The sequence below is a fragment of the Mugil cephalus genome, chromosome 22 (assembly GCF_022458985.1).
Source record: "Mugil cephalus isolate CIBA_MC_2020 chromosome 22, CIBA_Mcephalus_1.1, whole genome shotgun sequence".
NCBI lineage: Eukaryota > Metazoa > Chordata > Actinopteri > Mugiliformes > Mugilidae > Mugil > Mugil cephalus.
The window spans coordinates 1,113,733-1,135,299 of NC_061791.1; the positions used below are offsets into that span (position 1 = coordinate 1,113,733).

At 42.4% G+C, this 21,567-nt stretch overlaps 2 protein-coding genes across 3 annotated transcripts in view; one reads left to right on the forward strand and one right to left on the reverse strand.

The window, feature by feature from the left end:
- Positions 1–1,120: 1,120 nt before the first annotated feature.
- The window catches only part of LOC124999945 (F-box only protein 15-like), a 29,601-nt gene continuing 9,154 nt past the window's right edge, over positions 1,121–21,567 (forward strand). Inside the window, exons 1-2 of one of the 2 annotated variants that reach the window (XM_047575194.1) lie at positions 1,121–2,237; positions 20,615–20,834. The gene's annotated coding sequence lies outside the window, so the exon portion shown is untranslated. The remainder of the gene's footprint in view (positions 2,238–20,614; positions 20,835–21,567) is intronic. The other variant, XM_047575192.1, reaches the window with a different exon arrangement.
- Positions 2,806–21,453, reverse strand: dyrk2 (dual-specificity tyrosine-(Y)-phosphorylation regulated kinase 2). Its single transcript, XM_047575190.1, has 7 exons — positions 21,150–21,453; positions 14,531–14,634; positions 11,126–11,462; positions 10,876–11,039; positions 9,831–10,220; positions 9,662–9,752; positions 2,806–9,392 (listed from the first exon to the last, which is right to left on the reverse strand). Exons 1-7 carry the CDS (start codon positions 21,247–21,249, stop codon positions 8,743–8,745), a joined length of 1,836 nt encoding a protein of 611 aa, XP_047431146.1. The 5' UTR covers positions 21,250–21,453; the 3' UTR covers positions 2,806–8,742.

Below are 21,567 nucleotides of genomic sequence, written 5' to 3' on the forward strand. Positions count from 1 at the left end.
TAAGAGCTTTGACTGTTTATTGGAGATACAGACACGAATAACAGAACAAAACAGAATAAAATATGTTAAATAACGTGAGTCAGAACAGGTCGAGATGATGATGATGATGATGAGAGATGCATGCTGGGAGATGAGTCCCTGCATCAAGATGTTTATTGTCATTCATGCAAACTAAAAGTAGACTCTTACTTTACTTACACGTCTCCCTCACTCACAACAGTAAATATTAAAAGAAATATAGATCATATAAAGAACAAGCTGCAAAACAAATCTGTGACTGAAGAAACCATTTTTTTTTTGTTTGGTTTTTGTATTTAAAGCCTAAACAAGTTAAACAACCCCCTCGCTGCTCCATTGACTTTAAATAAATAAAATCCCACGTATAAGACGTTGGAGAGAGGGAACAATGAAGATGTGAACAGCTGCTGCTTTAGAGAGTTTACAGCATTCGTACAGTAGGCGGATATTAATTTGGACCCATAATCCCTTGCAGCAAGTCACACTCTATCAGGTTACCGGGTAGGAGGAGGGGGGGGTGGGGGGTCCAACACACAACACATGAAACAGAAATATTATCTATGTTTAGTCAGGAAAATACACCAATATTACATGTCAGCTACATCTGAAGGCTTAGAGGTTAAGTTCCAGGTTAAACCGGAGCCCATGATTCAGGATGGAAGGAAGGAAGGAAGGAAATAAACATTTAGCTCATTTAACAGCAGATACGTTTGGACTCATGCAGGAAGTTGATATTTGTGTCTCCAGGCTGCTGGACGTTGCGTCCTCTCTCCGTGTGTCTGCAGCCGCCATGACCTCCCGCTGAGTCCTGAGCTCGTCTCGGTTTAAATAGACTCTCGTACACGTCGCGCTCAGATTGACAGATGCAGCCGACACCTCGACGCTGGAAACACTCCAGACATTCAGAGTCCAGATCAGGTCATCGATACGTCACACAGTCACCCCCCCCCACCCCCCCCAACCCCCAACATGGCTGCTGCTTTGTTTCACAGAGTGACCATTAAAATATGTTATGTTTTCACTGTTCTGTTTTCAACTTAAAAATTCTCTCAGACTCAGAGAAAGAACTTGGGTTTCATAAAAACCTCTGCATCACCTGGACAGTCCTGCAGCCAGTCGGAGACTCCACAACATTTAGTGTTAGGCCTGATGTTCATGTAGACAAACTTCTTCTTCTTCTTCTTCTTCAATCACACGGACGCTGCCCATTACCATGAGTCTGATCAGTGACGTTTCCACGGAGAAACATGTGTTCACATGAAAACATCTACTCCTGTCGAAGAGAAGCATCACACTTGTGGAGATAGAGGAGAAGAAGAAGAAGATGGAAGAGGTAGAAGAAAGATGGATGAAATAAACTTTACAGTTTAAAATCGAGTTCCTCATGTCACATCCCCATCCTCCTTGGTAACGCTGCATTCATTAGCGCCTGGGGAGGCTGCGTTGTCACGGTAACCCCCATCTCAAACCCTCCCATCCTCCTCAGCGTCCTGTAGAGTTCGACTTTCAAGTGTCCTCCTTCTCTTCTGGGTGAGATATTCTTTAAAAACAAATAAATAAATAAAAAAAAAAAATAAACTAAATAAATAAATGAATAAAAAAACAACAACAAAACAACTTAAAGTCGAGCTACAGTGTTGCACCGATAGTTTACTGATAGTTTTCCGTCAGTGATGAAACAAATAAAAATAAAAGAAAAAAATTCGAAACAAATTAAACTAAATGTGGAAATAGGGAGAAAGTGTTTAGCAGGTAACGCTAAATAAAGCAACGTTAAAGCTACTTCGGAGAATTAACAAATTAACAAATAAATATACAACGAAATGTGTAGGATTAACCGGATCATTTCAATTAAATTACAAATAAAACTTAACCGGTATAATTTAGTTTGTAGAAGCAGGTTTTTAATAATTGACCCCTGTTGGTTTCTGATTGGTCAGCTGACGGCCAATCAGAAGCGAGAATCGAGTTCCAACTTCCTGGTTCCGTTGCTCAGCTGCTTCAGTGGCTCTGCTACAGAACCACTGAAATTTTGATTAATGTCATTTAATTAGCACTTAAACTCTAATTATAATTCCTCATAAACGTCAAAAGTGAGTGGGTAGAGCAGAGGAAACGATGATATGAAAACTGAAGGCTGGGGAAAAGACCGCGGAATTAGCATGGTTGCTAACGGTAGCGCGAGTATTTGGAGTCTCCCGACTTTCCACCACAAATTGGTAAGTTTTTTTTTTCCATTGTCTGCTAACATTAGCCGTCTCATCTCGGTGTCACTGCCTTTTCGTGGCTACTGTTTGTATGGCTAACTTAACCGTAGTACCACATAAAGTTGGGATAACACTGGCTAGCTTGTGTTAGCTTAAAAACATGGACTTTAATGGTCCACGAGTAGCTAAGTTGCACATAAAAGAGACAACCAGAAGTAAAAAGAATGATAAAGTAAAATAAAATATAAGGAATATTCAGTAGAATAAAATAAAAAATAGTGTAAGCACAAAAATTTACTGAATTAGCATATGAGCAAAATACGAAGGTAAGTTGTTGTTTTCCATTGTCTGCTAATGCTAGCATGCTAACGTTAGCTGAAGTAACATCAGATTCTTCAATATTAGTATTAACTATTGACTTGTAGAGATAACACCTGTAATTAAACTCAGCTCATATGCTAATAAGAGTTATGTCAGGTTCACATAATGAATTCGTAATTTGGCGCTAAATATGAAATTAGCTTTTAGCATAAAAGATATGGGTTTTAGCACCTACTGAAAGACCAACGCACAAAAAAGATGAACAATAAAACTGTTTTATTAATAATATTTTTCCACCACAATAAATCTTAACAAAGGCTCACTAGAAAAGTGTCAACTTCTGTGTTCTGTACAGTAGATACAGTACGTTGTAAAACTGGCCTCAACGTGGCACAGCACCCCCCCCCCCCCAACCCCCCCAAAAAAAGTATTATTCAAACACTTTGCACATTATTTACAGATAAAATCCACAATGACACCCAGCTGGCAAAAACATCACAGAAATGCTAATGCTAACAGCTGCTAACCCCTGGCTGCAGAGACCTCCCGGGGGAAGCTGAGTGAGCTAGTAGGCTAACCGACTAGCTAGGCTACAGCCGTTCTCACACATGAAAATCGCTTTTTTTTTTTCTGAATGCTACCGAGAGGTCAGTTAAAACCAGACGTTATGTTCCTGCTGCAAACCTTTTTTTAAAAAAAACACAACATCATCATAATCATCACGTGTTCTGTTTCCCTCCTCCACGTCTGAAAGGCATCTGCTGCTTCTCCCACGATCGCCTTCCTGTTCACTTGCTCTTTGCGTTCTCTTGTATTTTCCGTCTACTTGTGTGTCTGTTTCAGCCGCTAGCTCTTGGCTAGCTTTGTAAAAGGAATGCACTTTGGTAGATTCAACCAAATGCCCTGGGTGTTACGCGTAATTTATACTACTGCGCTGAATGTGTTAAGGCGCTGCACGGTCGGGATGTGGATCACGATATATCGATATATCGATCCTTCGGATCTAGACATCAAAATATCGATCATGTCAATATCTGTGTAGGATATAGGAACTACTGTGCACTGATTGGTCCGCTTGATACTAGCGCGTTTCCTCTTTAATTTTTCCGCTGCTTCTCTATCTTTGCAATTTTCACATTGATTGTTTTGAATCAGTAAAGAATCTGTAAAGTAAATTTTCGGCGAAAGTTTCAGTCACTTTTGCTAAAAGTGAAGCAGGAAGAAGAAACAAAAATGAACGTGAATGGCAAAAAAAGACACCACGCCGGCTAGTGTTTGGGTGGAGTTGTTACAGAGCGAACCAGACTGACGAGGTACAAGTGTAAATGTCTCATACTGGCATAAGGTCCTAGCGTAGCCCTGCGCAGTAGTATACATTACGACTTTAGTCACAACTATGACAACAGTTAATAATAATAACTGAGCAATCTGAGGTACCAATATGAAAAAAGAACGCTTCAAAACCACATTACCGCTAAAGCTAACAGCGCACGTGAACTGCGAGGAGCTCAGCACAACTGTAGCTAGCAGGTATGAACTTGCTATTGGCTACTGGCATTCATTTAGCAGGAGGCTAGTGTTAGCTTCACCGTAGAGAAAACAAACATCAGTGCAGTAGCTAGCGCCGGGACGCTAGCAGTCAAACGGCTAGTGTTAGCTTAGCCCTGTCGCTATCAGGCGTCTGGCCCAAGGCGGCAGTTGGCTGATATGTGTCTGTACATTGTGCAGCCACGTTACACAACACCCCCCTGTTTATGACACACAAACACACACACAGAAATGGACACAAACCGATATGTGTAGATGTCAGTGCTGATCAGTTTAAAGCTACAGTCGGTGGTCGATGCATCGGAAAAAGAACAACAAAATGGATGGAGCTGAACTGGAAGGGAGTGAATGAATGAATTAAAAATTAAAAATAGGTTCCAAATGTATTTACTATAAATCAGGTTCAGGAAGTATCCAAAAAGAGTTTAAAAAAGAAAAAAGCAACTGGACGTTTCATCTTAGAAGCTTCTTCAGTTCTAAGGGACTGGAGGGAAGTTCAAGGTTTTGGAAACTCTGTTGGTAAAACCATCTGAAACTGGTGCAATTAAATTCCATTAATGGCCAGATACTGACCTGTAGTTGAGGGCGGGGGGGCTCAAACGTCTTCTCTAAACTAGACAAGTCCAGTTGCCTTTTTAAACTCTTTTTGGATATAAAATCTGAGCTGTATGACTGAGGAAACCCAACCGAATTGGTCCTACGTTGGTGGAAGCACCTAAACACAGCGACGCTTGAGATTTCTTTGCAATCACCAAGAATTTTTGGATTTCTACAGAAAAAAATGACTCAAAATGGTACAAAAAGAGAACCACATCAAACGAATTAAATATTTTATAAAATGAGCCAATATTACACATCTGTGAGTAAGTTGACCATTGTTTCCAGTATCTGCTGTGAGCTCCTTGTAACTAAATGTTTCTGGTAACTGTTGATCAGTTGCTGAGATGTTGGTTCCTCACATGAATTGATGCTTCAGGTCCTTCCACAACATCTCTATTGGATAAAAGTCTGGACTTTGACTTCCTGAACATAAATAAAGAGTAACAGTCGTCCTCTATTTGTGCAAAACTAAACAACACCTGAGTCTCATTACACTGTCTACAACAGATATGACTCCAATTTCAGCCTCAAAATTAACTCGTGTAACATTGCCTATGTTATTGTGGATAAATAAGTGTAGTGTCTCTGTTCCATGTGTTTGATTGGGTTCTCTTTGTTTTACTTTCAGAGCCTTTGAGAAATTCTGCTGATGTTTTGAGTCATTTTTAAGCAGAAATGTAAAGAAATTCTGAATGATGCAAAAAAAACCTTTTAGTGGCTACGTTCAATATCCGAGTGTACATTTAGTTTTATTGAAACTAGAGTTTGGATCCTCTACAGCTAGGTTTGAGGTTTGAGGTCAAAGGTTAACACGGGTTCCGGTGTTTGGGGGCGTTTAACTGCACCAGAGGATAAAAAAATGACTTCCTAACACTTAAATATATGAAGTGAAGTTACTGTGGCATCTTTTGCCACTTAAATGTGTGTGTGTGTGTGTGTGTGTGTGTGTGTTGGGTGGGCGTGGCATGGCGATGAGATACTGAAGGCACAAAGTTACGACTCTCAGCTCTGTCTCACTAAAAAAATGCTTTAAAAAATTAAAAAACAAACAACCAAACCAATCAAATCCTCAGACAAAAAACAAAAAAACATCAGAGAGGACCTCCCCTTCCCCATTTCCACTTCCTCCTCCTTTGAGGGGGGCGGGGCTTCCCCTGAGATGGGCGGAGCAGGTAGTGTCATCATCATCATCCTCAGTTCCTTCTGCCCGTCGTTTAGTTCCGCGCTACATTGCGTCCCCATCGTCCTCCTCCATCCTCCATCCTCCTCCTCCCTAACAGGACTCCATTTTCAGAGTGCGTTCAGATTCAGTTTTTGTGTCTTTTTTGTATAAATATGCGTGTTTGATTCGTGAAGGGGGGAAAGAAAGCTCTAAGAAAACCTCTCATGACGTCCACATTGCACACACACACACTGCGACATACAACACACACACGTTCAAGTATACAGTATGAACTGCACATCGTAGTAAATATGTAGCTTAGATTAATAAATATTAAAGTGTAGCAAATAAATAAAAAGCATCTTCTCACAACCCGTCTGACAAACCCCAGCTCCTCCCTGATCACACCGATGGATCCGCCTCCCAATACTGAATCAGTTCGATCACAGATTTTCAAACTACTTCTTCTACACACCATCGTAGCTATTCTCTATAATTCAGCTCTGGAATAGTTTGATAACGAATAAATAATTGAATGGTGAGAGGAGCTCAGTCACACCAGGAAGTGATCAAATTCTGAAACAGCCCATTAGCTTCTTCAGCTAAACATAAAAAGCCTTTTAGTTCTAACATGATAAGTAAATAAGCCAATGCTTATCTTAAATAAACTCAATTTGGTCGTGTTAACTTTCAAATTGGGGAAAACGGATCTTATTTTTGATTTAATGGTGTAAAAGCCAATTAATTGACATTGTTTAAAACCTCTTGTCCTGAAAGTGTAATAGAATGCGACTGGAGAACTGGTGCCACCATTTGTTGATTTACTATTGAGGTAACAGCAGCAAGTACAAGTATTTTTTTTATTTCTCATAAATAGCAACTAGCCCAACAAACTGGTGAGACTGAGCCCGTTAAGTGATATTCTTAGTCTTTTTAGAGCCTTAATTGTTTGAGAAGGTTTTAGTGTTTTGAGGAAGAACTTGGATTAAAACTGGAGATTATGTGTACATCTCCAAAATACCTATCTAGATATCTATATCTCGATACACTTTGATCCAACCAAATTCTCATTGGCTGTACAGTTGCTGGTGTTACTAAAAAGCCCCTTCTAGGATTAATCCATTGTTTTTCGGCAGTAGGAGGAAAGACAACCTGTTAAAATCTCTTTCAACCCAATGGAGACGGTTAGATCTAACTTTTAACGTTGAACTGATTTCAAACAACCACGAATTCACTGGCTGACTACATGAACCCTACCCTACAAATCTCAACCATGCATATGTCCCAAATTAGCACAGAAATGTTTTTATATATCGACTTGGTAACAGCTGAGCTCCTAAAATTGTCTTTTAATAAAAGCCTGAAGTTAAAAAAAAAACATCCAGCTGTTTGTCTTCTAAATTTAACGAAGACCAAAACAAAATATTCCTTCATTTAGTGACGTTATTCTGGTGTCTGGAATTGAATTAGTCTCAGCAGTGTTTGCTGTTTGGATGAAAAGTGTTGTTCAAGTGGCTGTTTTTTTTTTTTCTTTTATAATTTCAGAGCCCTTTGATTTTAATGTCATTTATAACTTGTCCATAAAACCACCTTCAGTCGACCTTCTCTGTGTTCACTGCTCCTTTAATGGCCATTTTGTGTCCTTAATAATTCGATTTTGTGCATTTAAAAGGGAACAAAATGGTGCTTGTTATCTCAAACATCCTTCTTTTCGGATATCTTGTGTCCTTCATCTGTTTAGTTGCTCAACTAACCCTAAAAACACAAAAATAAAAATGTTAAAACGCTAGACTGAAGAAACTAAAATCATTTTGTCATTCTGTCTGTGCTTTGTAAGGCTGGGCAGTGGAGAGCTAACAAAGCTATGGCTAAAAGAGGCTAAGGCTAGCCACCAGACTGCCAAAAAAGGCAAACAGTGAGCCAGCTGTAGCTAGCTGACTGATACAAAAGATTGCTAGGCTAACTGCTAGCCAGTTACATGGTATACAGGTAGAAATAGGACAGCTAAACACAAACAAATAGCTGTCTAACCAGTGCCACTTAACAATTAGCCAGCTGACAGGCACTATGCTAGCATGACAGCAAAGGCTAGCCACACACTGTAAAACAAAAGCTAGCTAAGGAGGTTAGCCAGCTAACAGGTAGATGGTTCAGTAGGGGTTCTGGGATCTTTGATTGTGTTATTCAAGTCAGAAATATTGACAAATGCCCACCAACGTCCCACAAACTGAAATGCAACTCAAAGTTTAGTCGTTTCATAGAGATGAAACAAAGATGCTGCACATTAGTAGCTTTAGCATTATAAGGACATATCAGACCTAATCGTCAGGTAAACGTCAGATGTCTGTAGATATAACCTTATAACACCAAAGTCCTACAATGTATTTGGATTATAATCAATTAATCAAGCTCAATAGATTCTGTGCGAAAATCATTCAAAAAAGAAGCCTTGTTCCCTCCATCAGCACCATGTTTTTGATGTGTTTGATGTGAGTATGGAGCTACAGAGTGGTGAGACGTGTTCTGATTGTCTGAGCAGCGCCACGCTCGCTTCAAAAACATGGCTGCTTCCTGTCTTGCTGCTCAAAAATGTAAAACTTGTCTTTTCAGACAGGACTGAGACTTTGAGGCGTCTGAACGCACCCCACTTTACCAATCAGGTTTCCTTCAGTTCGGCTTATATTCCAGCCGCGGCACTCTGCACGTTTTAACGTTAAAAACATTAAGTTTCCATGGCTGTATTAATCCTGAACGCACCCCAACAACGCTGGAAAAAAACAACAAATGCTCTCCCAAACTGGACAAACCAGTTTTATTCAGTTCCAGCTGGTTGCTCACGAGCACAGCCTTCATTTTCCGGCCACAGCAAGTGGGGTGCATTCAATCTCAACTGACCAGTTTGGGCAGTACTGTCCTAGGCTGGATGTTTCCGTTGGCGTCAGTGATTGCTGCTAAGTTAGTTCTAGTTTTGGAGGAGGAGGAAGTGGTGGTTGAGGAGGTGGTGGCTAGTTTAGAGATGGAGGTGATGCTGCCATCGGTGGTGGTGGTAACCCGTTTGGACGAGGAGGTCTTTTCCCCCGTGGTGGTTCCTGTGGGCGGCTTGGGCAGTCGCCTCCTCAGCCACAGGTGGCGCAGCGCCTGGCTCGGTGTCATCCTGAGCGCCGGGTCCCACTCCAGACACTGTTTGAGGAAGTCCAGAAAGAGGGGGTCTTCGCAGCCCTTCAGCGCCGCGCTCCAGTCCTTGCTACCTGGCGGGCCTCGCACCTTTCCTCGACGGGACCGACCGCCGTTCAGCGCCGTGGTGCCGTCGGGCAGAGTGGTGACGGTGCAGTACCGCGGGTAGCCTTTGGACGACACAAAGTTTTTCGCGCGCTTGGAGGCGTCGAGGACCTTCTGACTGGGCATGCCCAGTAGTTCGATTATGCAGGCCAGCTGGTCGGCTTCGTCTTCACCCGGTAACAGGGGGTAACCGGTCAGCAGCTCGGCCAGGATGCAGCCCAGAGACCACATGTCGATTGGCATCCCATACCTGGAGCCTGAAGGACAAGGCAAAGGTCGAACAGTCAAAATCAAATCCTCCAATGAACATTTTTTGTTAATCTTTTCCTTTTTGACTTTTCATACACACTGCCACCTGGATTTAACTAAGCAAACAGGCAGGAGCCTCCTATTGGATAATTACTGCATGGGTGATGCAATGAGTAGCTTCACATTTCTTCAACAACCATGTGGAAAGACACATCTCATGGTGGTTAAGATGTTAGTCTGTTTGAGAAGGGTCAAATCATTGGCTGCATCATCTCACCTAGAATAACCTCCGGCGCTCGGTAGAACCTGGACTGAATGTAGGTGTAGACTCTCTGATGTTCGTAACAGCTGGAACCAAAATCTATGACCTGGAGAAGGAAATAATAAAGGTTTTATTGGCGTTTAAATGAGCGGATGGTGCTGCTTTCTGCTTGACGGTGTCTGACCTTGATGCCGCTGCGTCCCTGCTGCTTCAGTAAAATGTTCTCAGGCTTGAGGTCGCAGTGGATGATGCGGTTTTTGTGCAGCGAGTCCAGACACTGGAGGATGGAGTGGGCGAACTTCCTGACCAGCGGGAGGCTGAAGCCCTGGAACTTATTCTTCTTGATGAGCTCGTACAGGTTCATGCTGAGCAGCTCGAAGGTCATGCAGATGTGGTTCCGGAAGGTGAAGTTCTCCAGCATGTGGATGACGTTCATGTTGGAGTCCTTGTCCTGCTTCCTCAGGTGCTCCAGGATGCGGATCTCCTCGGCCGCCTGACGGTGGAAGCGCTTCTCGTTGCGGACCATCTTCAGAGCTACGTGGGTCTGACACTTGTGGTCGTAGGCCTTCACCACCTGCAGGACGGGAAACACGATGCCCTCATTAATGTTGCATCCGTTAGAGCAGATGGCATTCGCTACCATGTGGTTTCAAATTAACTACAACTCGACAAAACTACAAACAGAAACGTATGAGAAAGTATTGGCTTTAGGTAAAATATTGATTATATAAATGCATAAGCATAATGCAAAATGCATAATGCCTTATCCCAAAGTTTCCTGTAAACAATCCTTCATAGGGCACTCACTGAAATACTATAAATTCTATATTTCAACCCTAGAGTTTTTTCGTAGGACGTCAGAAGACTGTTTTACTTTTATGAACTTGTGAACATTATCTCATTAGACAACATTAGGACACTTCTTCTTCTTCATGGTACCTAAAAATAAATCAATTGAGCTTAGAGTTCATGCACAGGTGGACCTTGTAGACCACATTAGACCCTGATTAGACCTGACAATGTTTCCCTGGTCTTCTCTGATTGGCTGAATGAAAACCACATGCTTCTAAACCTCACTGAGAGGAACCAGGACATCACATTATATGGTTCCTGGAGCCATGAAGAGTTAAATTGTTCCTCAAGAACAAATTAAGTTTTCTGAATCTGTTTGGCTCCGATACCGATCAGGACATCCCGACTCCCTAAAATGTTCTTAAACATGATCGTACCTGTCCAAAGCTGCCCTTGCCGATGACCTTAAGGACTTCGTAGCGGTAGGCGATGTGGTCATGTGGGACGTGGATGTAGGACCCCTGATCATCGTCATAGCCGCCGTTGTTGGCTCCACCTATGACCCCTGACCTCTTCTTTGCATTCTGACCAACAAAAAACACTAAGGAGAAATAAAACACAATAAATACATCATCATTTAATCGTTCACGATTCTGGTTTGTTACGTGATCTTGAAAGGTGCCTCACCCTCGGGGTAGTTGAACACCTCGTGATGCTCAAACGAGGACAATTTGGACATGAACTGCTTCATGGCCTGATCGGGGGACAGGGGCGTGGGCTTTGGCTTGGTGTCCGTGGACTTGTTGGAGGCGGCGCTGCTCTGGCGGCAGTGGTGGGCGGGATCCGGCGCCGAGGTCTGTCGGTCCGGCAGCGGGAGGCCCGGCCGGGTGGAGCTGAGAGGAGCCAGGCCGTTGGGCTGGGAGGTCAGGACCGGACGCTTGTTGGTGTTCTCCTCGTACAGCTGGGTGACGTGGACCTGCGACGATAGCTGGACGCCGTCCGACATGGCGGCTTTAGAGCCTCCCTGATGGGAAACAAACGCACCAGATCAGCTAAGAAAGTAGCTACAGTCACGTATAAAGCGATTCTCTGGTTGTCCACATCTTCGTAGCTGCTGCTCTATAGCTGACGTTCAAGGATCTGGTCGTCTGTACCATAAAAATCATCTGGGTTCAACCAACGCTCACAGCTCATTATCAACATCGTGAATTAATCAATCACCATGAACGATTCCTTCACGTAAACATTTCACACCAGTTGTATTTGTTGTTAGATGTTGTTGGGACAGTCAATCATCTATTTACCTCTGATGCTAAAGACAATAATGGGTAATGGAAACACCGATGCGACAAGATAACACAGATGACTTTAACCTCACGCTTAAATCAAACTCAACCCTGAGGATGCTGATTTAAAAACGAGACAACAAGGGGACGTGGAGACAACGAGACAAGAGGATGAGCAAACAAGAGGACAAGGGCACAAGGGGACAAAGACAAGCCTGTAAATATGTGTCCACTGTTCTGTGAGAGACTGTTGTTAAATAAGAAGCGTTCATCTCTCTCTGTTATTATTAATTAATTCATCAGATTATTATTATTATTGAAGCCAGTGGACGTTAGTCCGTCCTACCACCTGATCTAAACATACAAACCACCATGTGAAGCCACGTGAAATAACTAAAGCAAAACAAATTACTAAATTATTCCCTGGAAATATTCTAATTAAGGAGCCTCTCTCTCTCTCTCGCTCGCTCTCTCTCTCTTTGTCTCTTGCTCGGTGAGTCACTCCTCGTTGCTGCGGCGACAACCACACCTGGGTCCTTTCAGATAACACAGGTGCAATTTAGTTTCAGCCGTTCCCATCGTTACGGGGACCGTCCATCGCCAGTGATGTATTTCCATAGCCCCTTTACCCTAATTATAACCCCAGAACATGAATATCAGAAGGCAGGAGGGTTCCCACAATGTTCGCATCCCGCGAGGGTTTGGCCCCGACAACTCGATGGCAACGAGAACAAACACATCCCAGACCTGGCTGCCGTGCTTCGGTTTCGTCTCATGTTTTACAGTCACTGCCTCGTTTCATGTTATGGTGTCTTTGAACTGAGCCGCTTGTTTGCTTGTTTGTGCCTTCCTTGGTTTTATTACTGAGGACCGGACTCACGTGGATTAGTAACGATGTGGACGTCCTTATTACGTCTCAGGGTGTCATATAATTACAATTATATCAGGGTTCGTTTATGTGTTGTCAGTAAATACAGTGACAGGTGGGAGGATATTCACTCACTCACCTGTCAACACCTTAGCTTTAGAAACAGGTCCACGATTACATTTATAGCTAACTAATAGCCTGTTGATGCTAAATCCCTACAAGTGTAAGCTCTGACCTGACTTCATATGTGGAGCTGAAAGACTCTTCCTAGCTTCCTAGTCTCCCAGCTAATAGTAGCTCTTCCTAGCTTCATAGTTCGGAGCTAAAGTACTACCTCCCTATAAGCTTCCTAGTCTCCCAGCTAATAGTAGCTTCTCCTAGTTTCTTGGCCTCCCAGCTAAGAGTAGCTCTTCCTAGCCTCCCAGCTAATAGTAGCTCCTCATGTTTTCCCTTTTGAACAATGAACGTAGACTACTGCCACCTGCAGGTATGAGTTACGTCCTCCAGAACATACGTCGGCATTTTCTTCTCACCAAACTTTCATTCACTTTGAACACATTTTGAATATTAAATTGGCATTACTATCATGAAACGTTGCAGAGCGTCAGCACATTGATCCCTTTTTTTTGATAACTTGGCAGCAACTTATCAAACACTTACTGGATCTGACGACCAACGTCCAGGTTGACGTTCTATGACTATTACCTCTGGAGGGGTTATAAAATATACCTCTGCTCTTCCCGGAATATTAATATTTGATGACAGCCTTGGCTAATGTATAACAGGAAGGGATCCTTGCTAACACTATCAGCAGTGGAGGTGCAATAAAAGGGAATTATTCCACTTCAGGGCAGGGAGTGTTTTCATGCCGTCATGTTCTATTCTACTATCTCAGGTTCAAGCTGCACAATCTTTTCATTCAATAAATTTGAGAAGTTGAAAGTTTTATTTGATTTGGGTCGTGGCTTTAAGTCATTGAGAGGTGATGGTGGGTCCTGAACCCAGACCAGATGAGAACCACTGATCTATACCATTAGTCCTGAGTGTGTGTGTGTGCGTGTGTGTATTTATGTGTGTGTCCTTCACGCCAGCCTATAAACCAATCAGCTGTTTAAAGCATCCTAGGGCTGGAGGCTATTATTAGCTTGGTGGCTACAGCTGACTGTTCTAGAGAACTGCTGCCCGGCCTCGTTGCTTCGCAGCGCTAACAGCTACTAGTTCCATTTACGTCAGGACACAAACGCTGATAAATAAGTTTGTGTTGTCGTTGGTTTCAGAAGTAGGTTTGTGGCGTCGTTGCTTATGTCCAGCTCTTGTTGTGGCGTTGGACTTTTTAAATCCTATCAGCTTTCGGGTCTGACGCTGCTCTCGGAGTTCCCTCGCACGTTAACTAATCTCGTTGCATAATCAAGACGAGTTGTGCAAAACCAGTCTTGTGAGATTCCTAATGAGAAGACTCATCTCATTAGATTTTTTTTTCACAGTGCACCTCGTAATATGATGTCGTGAAAAAAGACGACCTTTTGAGACTATAGGGCTCGAAAGGCCACCTGATTGTGCAATGCATTGTGGGTCACAAGTGCCATTTTTAGGGTCAAGGATTGTTGTTTACATTGGTACTCCATTCACAAATCCTTAGTTTTAGCTTCAGGATAATTCAGCCTGTTACAGTAGAGGAACATCAGAGGGAACTTCGCCTCCCATGACACTGGAGTCTCTGCTTCAGTTCAACCCTCTACTAGTCGTCTGGAGGTAAAGACTTGGATGAAGCGTCTTTAAGAAACTCTACAAGTCCATCTGTGTTTGTTTCAGCCTTGTTTTATTTTACCTGTTGAAATGCACCCTGGGAGCTGTAGTTTGCATCTAAAAAAACAGATGTTGAATGCTGTAGTTTGGAGTCTGGTCTGCAGATGACAATAAAAGAGTGTGTGTTCTTACCGTCAGGGGGTTGTGGTTGTTGTTGCGAAGTGGCGGCAGGGCGACGGGTGACGTTGTCTGAGAGCCGCTGTGACCAGGAGAGTAGACCGGCTCGCCCACTTTGCCTGAAGAAGGAAGAAGAAGAAGAAAGAAAAGAAGTTAGTTTATTTACTTGGTAAATGAAGCACTCGGTAAAGGCAATGTTTAAGGCGATGCTAATGGAGGCACTACTGGTGATGCTAATGGAGGCTAATCGTGGCACCACTGGCGATGCTAATGGAGGCACTATAGGTGATGCTAATCGTGGCACCACTGGCGATGCTAATGGAGGCACTATAGGTGATGCTAATTGTGGCACTAATGGCAATGCTAATGGTAATGGTGACGCCATTTTGTTCCCAAAAGGCATTGAAAAAGCCAATTGAAGTTGCAGAGTTTAGAGAAGACGTTTGATCTGAGTAGCTTCTTCAGGTCTAAGGGACTGGAGGGAAGTTTGAGGTTTAAATACTAAACTCTGTGAAACTCTTTCCATTTAACCATTTCCCTATAAATGGTGCTCTAACGAAACAAACCAGACAGAGTAGATTTCCATTAATCTTCCTCTCTAAGTACGCGTTAGCAGCCTTTAGCAGTGGTTAGCATCACAGCCTGAAGGTTCTAACCTGCTGGCCGGCTATGTCGAGCCTCCATGTTCTCCCTCACATAGACGTGAGTGCTCGGTTCCCTTTGAGAGTTGAGGTTTAAGTTTTTTGAGGAGGTCAGCAGGAAACAACCTGTAACAGCCTCACGGGCTGAAGTGACCCAGGCTGACGTCTAAGGAGGATGAAGGCTTTAATATAGCCTGATAATCCTCAATACACTGGCAGCCTCCCTCCGAGGCTTCACCTGCTTTAATATAAACACAGAAACAGCAGCAACACGTGGACGTCACAGGTCACAGGTCAGAGGTCAGAGGTCAGGACTATCTCTCTGAGCTGAGATAGAGTCGTACTTTGACTGAGGAGGTGAAGCTGGAAATGAAAACTTTGAGCAACAAGATTCCTGACAACAGCTCGACAAAGAACACAAACCACCAGTTAATCCCACAATTCTATTCTCTGTTAAAACAACTGTGCATAAAATAATAGAAAAGTCTCAGCTTCTCAGAGCGAAAGGTTTTCCTGACCAAACAGGTTCTATGGTATTTTAATAAGAATCACACCTGAAACTGTGAGTCAGATGTTTGTCAGTAGCGAGTGTGATGTGGATGGACAGTGGGGTGATAGTAGGAGATCATCTAAACACAATCCATGGAGCAGGTTAAAGGCTGCAGCCAAACAACAACAACAGCAACAACAACAACAAATACCGAACGTTTAAAAGAAGAGAAAAGTCTGTAGGAAAGACTCTAGGAGTCCACAGGAGACCAACTCTAGGACATTTAACATCAGATCAGGACTAAATATTAAAAGATCCGGTTGAGATCGTGATCAAATCCCTGCACTCCTTGTGGCCGTCAGTGGTATTGCACTTTAAGCTATTGCTTCATTACTTGAGTGCTTGTGGTTTTAACTCGATGTGTAATACTTTTCTTCATGCTAGTGGCTTGGATGTACTTTCTGTCAGCGTTTGGGGAAACAGACATGGAAGCTGGAGTTGTGAAAGAGGAGGTACGAGCTCCCATCTCCACACCACTTCAACTGTGATGAAAATATTTACTGGACTGAATCCAGTCGACAAGGAAAGACTTCAGGAATCTACAGGAGATCTAGGTCATGGTTTATATCCAAAAAGTGTTTAAAAAAGGCATCTGGACTCGTGGAGAAGACGTTTCATCTTAGGAGCTTCTTCGGTTCTAACAGACTGGAGGAGTGTTTGAGGTTTAAATAGGAAACTCTGTGGGTGAAACCATCAGAAACTTGCAGGACTTGTTTCTGTTAACGACCAGAAACTGGTCCCACTAGTGTCCATTTACATCTAGATATTTCCCTGGAGTTGAGGTCAGGCTGTTTGTCCCCGTCCTCTTTCTCTGTGAGTCCCATTATCAGTCATAGGCTCCAGTCTCAGGCTGTTTGAAACGGCTTGAAACTTCTTGGGGACAGAAGTTAAGACTTGATGGCAGGTTATATCTTAGTCCTCAAGACCTCCACAAGACTACACTTAGTGACGCTAAAGACGATGTGAGAGGTGATGCTAATGGGGGAAATGCTATGAGAGAAGCTAATAATTAGAGTCAAGGTTTCAGAGCACTGCAGTGTTGAATGTCTCTTGTGTCCATCAACACCCAAAAGATCTGACGCAGCAGAATCAGTTCCCAAAGGAGAGACTCCAGATAAACTTGAGAAGTGTCAGAGTGTCCTGCAGGCTGAAGCAGACAGATGGCCTCTAATCTGAACGCTGTAATCCAGCTAATCAGGACGAGCTACATCAAACATTCACTGGGATACAACCACTAACGGAGCTCTGATCCGACCGAAGCCCAGGAAACGATCAGAGTCACAGGCGATAAACGCTCGGAGCAGGATGAAGCCTTGATCCGTTTATTGATTCATCGTCACATTAAAAGACGACAATGAAACGAATTCAGAAAACTAGAAATAGGGCATCTGCTTTCGGCTTGACAAAAACACGTTGATGTGAAAATCCAAAGATACAGAGAGAAAATACCTCCATCTAATCTATCCACCTAGTCACCCATCCATACCTACCTGCCCCCTTACCCCCTCCTTCCCGTCCTCCATAAACCGGTTCATACTTTTCTTTCTTTACTCTCGCTGGGAGCTCGACAGATGCTCTGAGTCTGAATGTGAACCCGACACCGGGCTGGAGATTCCGGAGCAGCGAGCATGATCGGCATGTAGCTCAGCGTGTAGCTGGACATGTAGCTCCACATCTAGCTCAGCATATAGCTCCTTGTGTAGCTCCACATGTAGTTCGGCATGTAGCGTAGCTCAGCGTGTAGCATAGCTTGACATAGCGTAGTTAGCGTAGTTAAGCATGCAGTTCGACATGCAGCATGTAGCTCCATATGTAGCTCAGCATGTAGCTTGACTTGTAGCATGTAGCTTTACATGTAGCGTAGTTAGGCATGTAGGTGGACATGTAGCATGTAGCTGGACATGTAGCTCAGTATATAGCTCCACACCTGTAGCATATAGCTCGGCTTGTTAGGCGCTTTATTTCTGTCCCTCTCAGGCCACTGTACACAAATCACCTCAGAGCTTCTTCAAACCGGCCACGAGATCTGAAAATAATCTGCTGCAGCGTGAGAGAGGACCCCGGTTATGTTTCAACAGCATTTTATCACAACTAAAAATAGAGCCAGTCATTTCATCATTACTCCAGAGGAGAGCCACGGCTCTGCAGAAACATATCCGACCATCAGAGATGGATTCGTGTTTCCTTCAGTGAAGGTTCAAATTCAACATTTGCACTCGAGAAACATGTCGACCAGAGACTGTGGACGTCTTAAAGTTCAACTAATCTCTCACAAACAGTCAGTGAAGGAAACACCGTCCACCATTTTGGTTCCTACTGGGGCTGAGTTCAAATGTGTGCAGGTCTCTTGGATCTAATCACGTGCTGTGATCTCATCAGCTTTGTTGTGGGGAAACCAGTCTTGCAGCGATCTGTAAAAATAACACGCTGGAGGTGACACACATTTTTTAAAGGACTGATCAGTCGCTTTTATGAAGTAACATGTTTTTCTTGTACATAGATCTCATTCCCTTCCTTGTCTCGTTAGGAATCTTGATGCGAAACTTTGCAACGGGATTAATCCACATGTTCCGAACACGACAGAATCTGCGTCAGGACTGGAACCTGATTGGATTTAAAAAGCCTGACGACAGAGAAGAGCTGCACAAAAACAAAGACACGTGAACCATAATAAACTAGAGGAGATGCCCCAAACCTCTGGAACCAACACCAACACTGGTTTGGTGGAAAGTCTCTTTCACAAATAAGCAAAATAATGAAGACTGAATCAAATCTGGATCTTGATAATCAGAATCAAACTGACCATGAGTGTGTGGAACTGCGCTACGAGGCCACCAACAAGCTAAGATAATCAATTAAAAACCAAAGCTAATCTGGTAATTAGTATGTAAAAATAGTTTCAGCTCTACACTTTGAACCGTTTTCACCACCTGAGGTTCTTAGTGGAAACATTTGATAAGGGCTGATTAGGTTAACGTAGCGGCTAACAGTATCTGATTAAGGCTAACAATGTAGCTTTGTAAACATAGCTGCCTATATTTAACATGGTTACTCTAATACAGCCACTAAAATACGTCTGAATGAAGTAGCGATGGTGAAGTTAGTAATTTAAACAACAAATGTAAAGATCGCACATACGTAAATAAGAAGCTGGAAGTCCAGTAGCAGCAGCTCTGCAGACACAACTCAGACTGAAACGTTCAAAACAGTCCCCGTAAAAAGCAGAATTTACATCGTCCGTATTGTTTTGTCAACATGAGCACATAGTGTGAAGTTTCTGCTTGATGCTGCTGGTATGAAACTGGGTCAGAATGTGGAACAAAACTGGGAGCACAGCCCGAGGCAACACAAACCGTCACCCGACAGAAACCACAAACTCAGTCTACCGAGATATACATACACATATATATTTGTGTGTGCGTGTATGTGTACATATATGTACGTATGTATGTATTCAGAAGATAAAATCAGATAAAAATAACAGGTAACAGTGACCATGAACTGTTTGTAATAAAATAACATTTAATTCAACACATGTGGCTGATTGTCTGCGTTTGAGCAACGTTAACAACACACAGCAATGTGTAAATGCTTATCTGTTATTGATTAATTTATTATTATCCTTATTGTTATTGTTATTGTTATTATTATTATCATTATTATTATTATTATTATTATGTGTTTACACTGTGATAATCCAACAGAACCACTGCTAACACTGGGTAGCTACAGTTGGCTGGTTGTTATTATTATAATTGTTATTATTATTGTTGTTGTTATTGTTGTCATGTTTACGTTTTTGTTGTTAACTCTGCAGCTACTGGTATTTATCATATTTAGATTAATATAGCAGATAAAGGCTAACATTGCAGCTAATGGCATTTTGCTAACATAGCGACATACATTTTTCATGTTTAGGCTAATATAGCAGCTAAAGATTAACATTGCGGATAATGGCATTTATCGTGCTTAGGCTAATATAGCAGTTAATAGTATTTTGCTAATATGGCTGCTGCATGTATCACTGTATCATTTTAGGTCAGTATAGTAGTTCAAGTCTACATGTATCATGTAAGGCTAATATAGCAGCCAAATGCTAACATTGCAGCTAATGGTATTTATCATGTTTAAGCTAATATAGCAGCTGTCGTTGTACATAATGGTACTTATCATGTTTAGGTTAATAAAGGAGCTAACAGTATCTCGTTAGGCTAACATTGCAGCTAATGGCATTTTGCTAACATGGCAGTGTACACTTATTGTATTTAGGCTAGTATGGCAACTAATGGTATTTTGCTAATATCGCAGCTAATGGTATTTATCATGTTTAAGCTAAAATAGCAGCTAAAGGCTAATGATAATAATAATAATGAATTTTATTTATAATACACTTACATTGCAGCTAATGGTATTTATCATGTCTAAGCTAAAATAGCAGCTAAAGGCTAATGATAATAACACTAATAATGTATTTTATTTATAACGCTCAGTGCATTATAAATAAAATACATTATATTATTATATTGCGGCTAATGGTGTTTAGGCTAATATAGCAGCTAACAGTATCTTGTTAGGCTAAAATTGCAGCCAGTGGTATTTTGCTAACATAGCAGCTCACGTTGATCATGTTAAGGCTAATATAGCAGTCAAAGGCTAACACTGCAGCGAATGGTAAGTATCATGTTTAGGCTAATATAGTAGCTAACAAAATCTTGCTTTGACACTGCACCAAGCTAATAATGCTAATAATAATAATATCATGTTAATATGCTAGATGACGCTGTCCGTACTCTTATTACAACCCTATTATAGCAGCGTAACACAAAGCTAAACGAGACACTTTTATATAAATACGAGGCTAAACAGTTACCAGCGTTAGCATTGTGTTTTTTGTTTTGTTTTTTTAAGGAAGCTGGTGATAAACGTTCATTACAGGGAGCAGACAGGAACCGACTGAGCTGAGACTGAGCTGGACCTTTTATTTCTGTCTGGAGACACCTAGATTTTTTAGGCCAAGAATCACCCAGCAACCGAAAACGAAAACAAATACAAATACAACCAGAACCACCGAGACACACCGGGAAAAGGGTCCGGGAAGAACCGAGCGGAGCCGGGGAGCAGCTGTGAGGTTTGTCCGGGGGGGCAGAGAAAGGAAAAGGCTAAAAATAAACAGCTCTTCCTCCTCAGACAGTCCGAGGAGGAGGACCAGCTGCTCCGGGATCAGCTGATTTATTATTATTATTATTATTATTTAAATCTATTTTCTCCTCTTGATGAGATTACAGGTAATTTAATGATCTCGGGCTGGTTCTGGTAGCGGAGCCTCCAGCCGCTTCTCACCGGCTGCGCTTCGGTTCAGCGGAGGCGGAGGAACAGCGGCGTCTCTCCGCCTCCGTGGCCGCGGCTCGGGGGCCTGTCGGCCGGCAACAGAGGCTGTGCTCACCCGTCGGAAGGACCGAGGCTCCGGGCTTCTTGGTTAACATGGCGGCCGCTCCTCTCCTCTGGACAGACAGAGACGAGCAGGACGCCTCCTCTTCCTCCATCTGCAACTCCTCCTCTTCCTCCTCCTCCTCCTCCTCCTTTCTCTCCTCCTCTTTCTAAACCCTCTGCCCCCTCCTTCCTTCACACTTTGAACTCTTTGTGAGTTCAATTAAATTAGAAAAATTATTAAAATATATTATGTTATATTATATTATAATTAATTTAATTTACATGTTTTAGCTTGTATGAAGTAGTTGCACATAATATATAATTTATTTTTATTTCTGTCTCTATTTTTTGTTATCTTATTCTTGTAAAAACATTTTTTCCATATTTTAATTCTCTTTAATTTATTTGTTTTACTAGAATTTATTGGATCT

What these genes read in the sequence shown, in the direction of transcription:
- dyrk2 (XM_047575190.1), bottom strand. Translation starts at nt 21,249, where the DNA reads ATGGAGGAAGAGGAGGCGTCCTGCTCGTCTCTGTCTGTCCAGAGGAGA. An exon ending in AGCCTCGGTCCTTCCGACGG is followed by an intron (nt 14,635 to 21,149) that starts GTGAGCACAGCC and finishes TTCCTTCTTCAG; the next exon opens with GCAAAGTGGGCGAGCCGGTC. An exon ending in GCAAGGGCAGCTTTGGACAG is followed by an intron (nt 10,221 to 10,875) that starts GTACGATCATGT and finishes CCCGTCCTGCAG; the next exon opens with GTGGTGAAGGCCTACGACCA.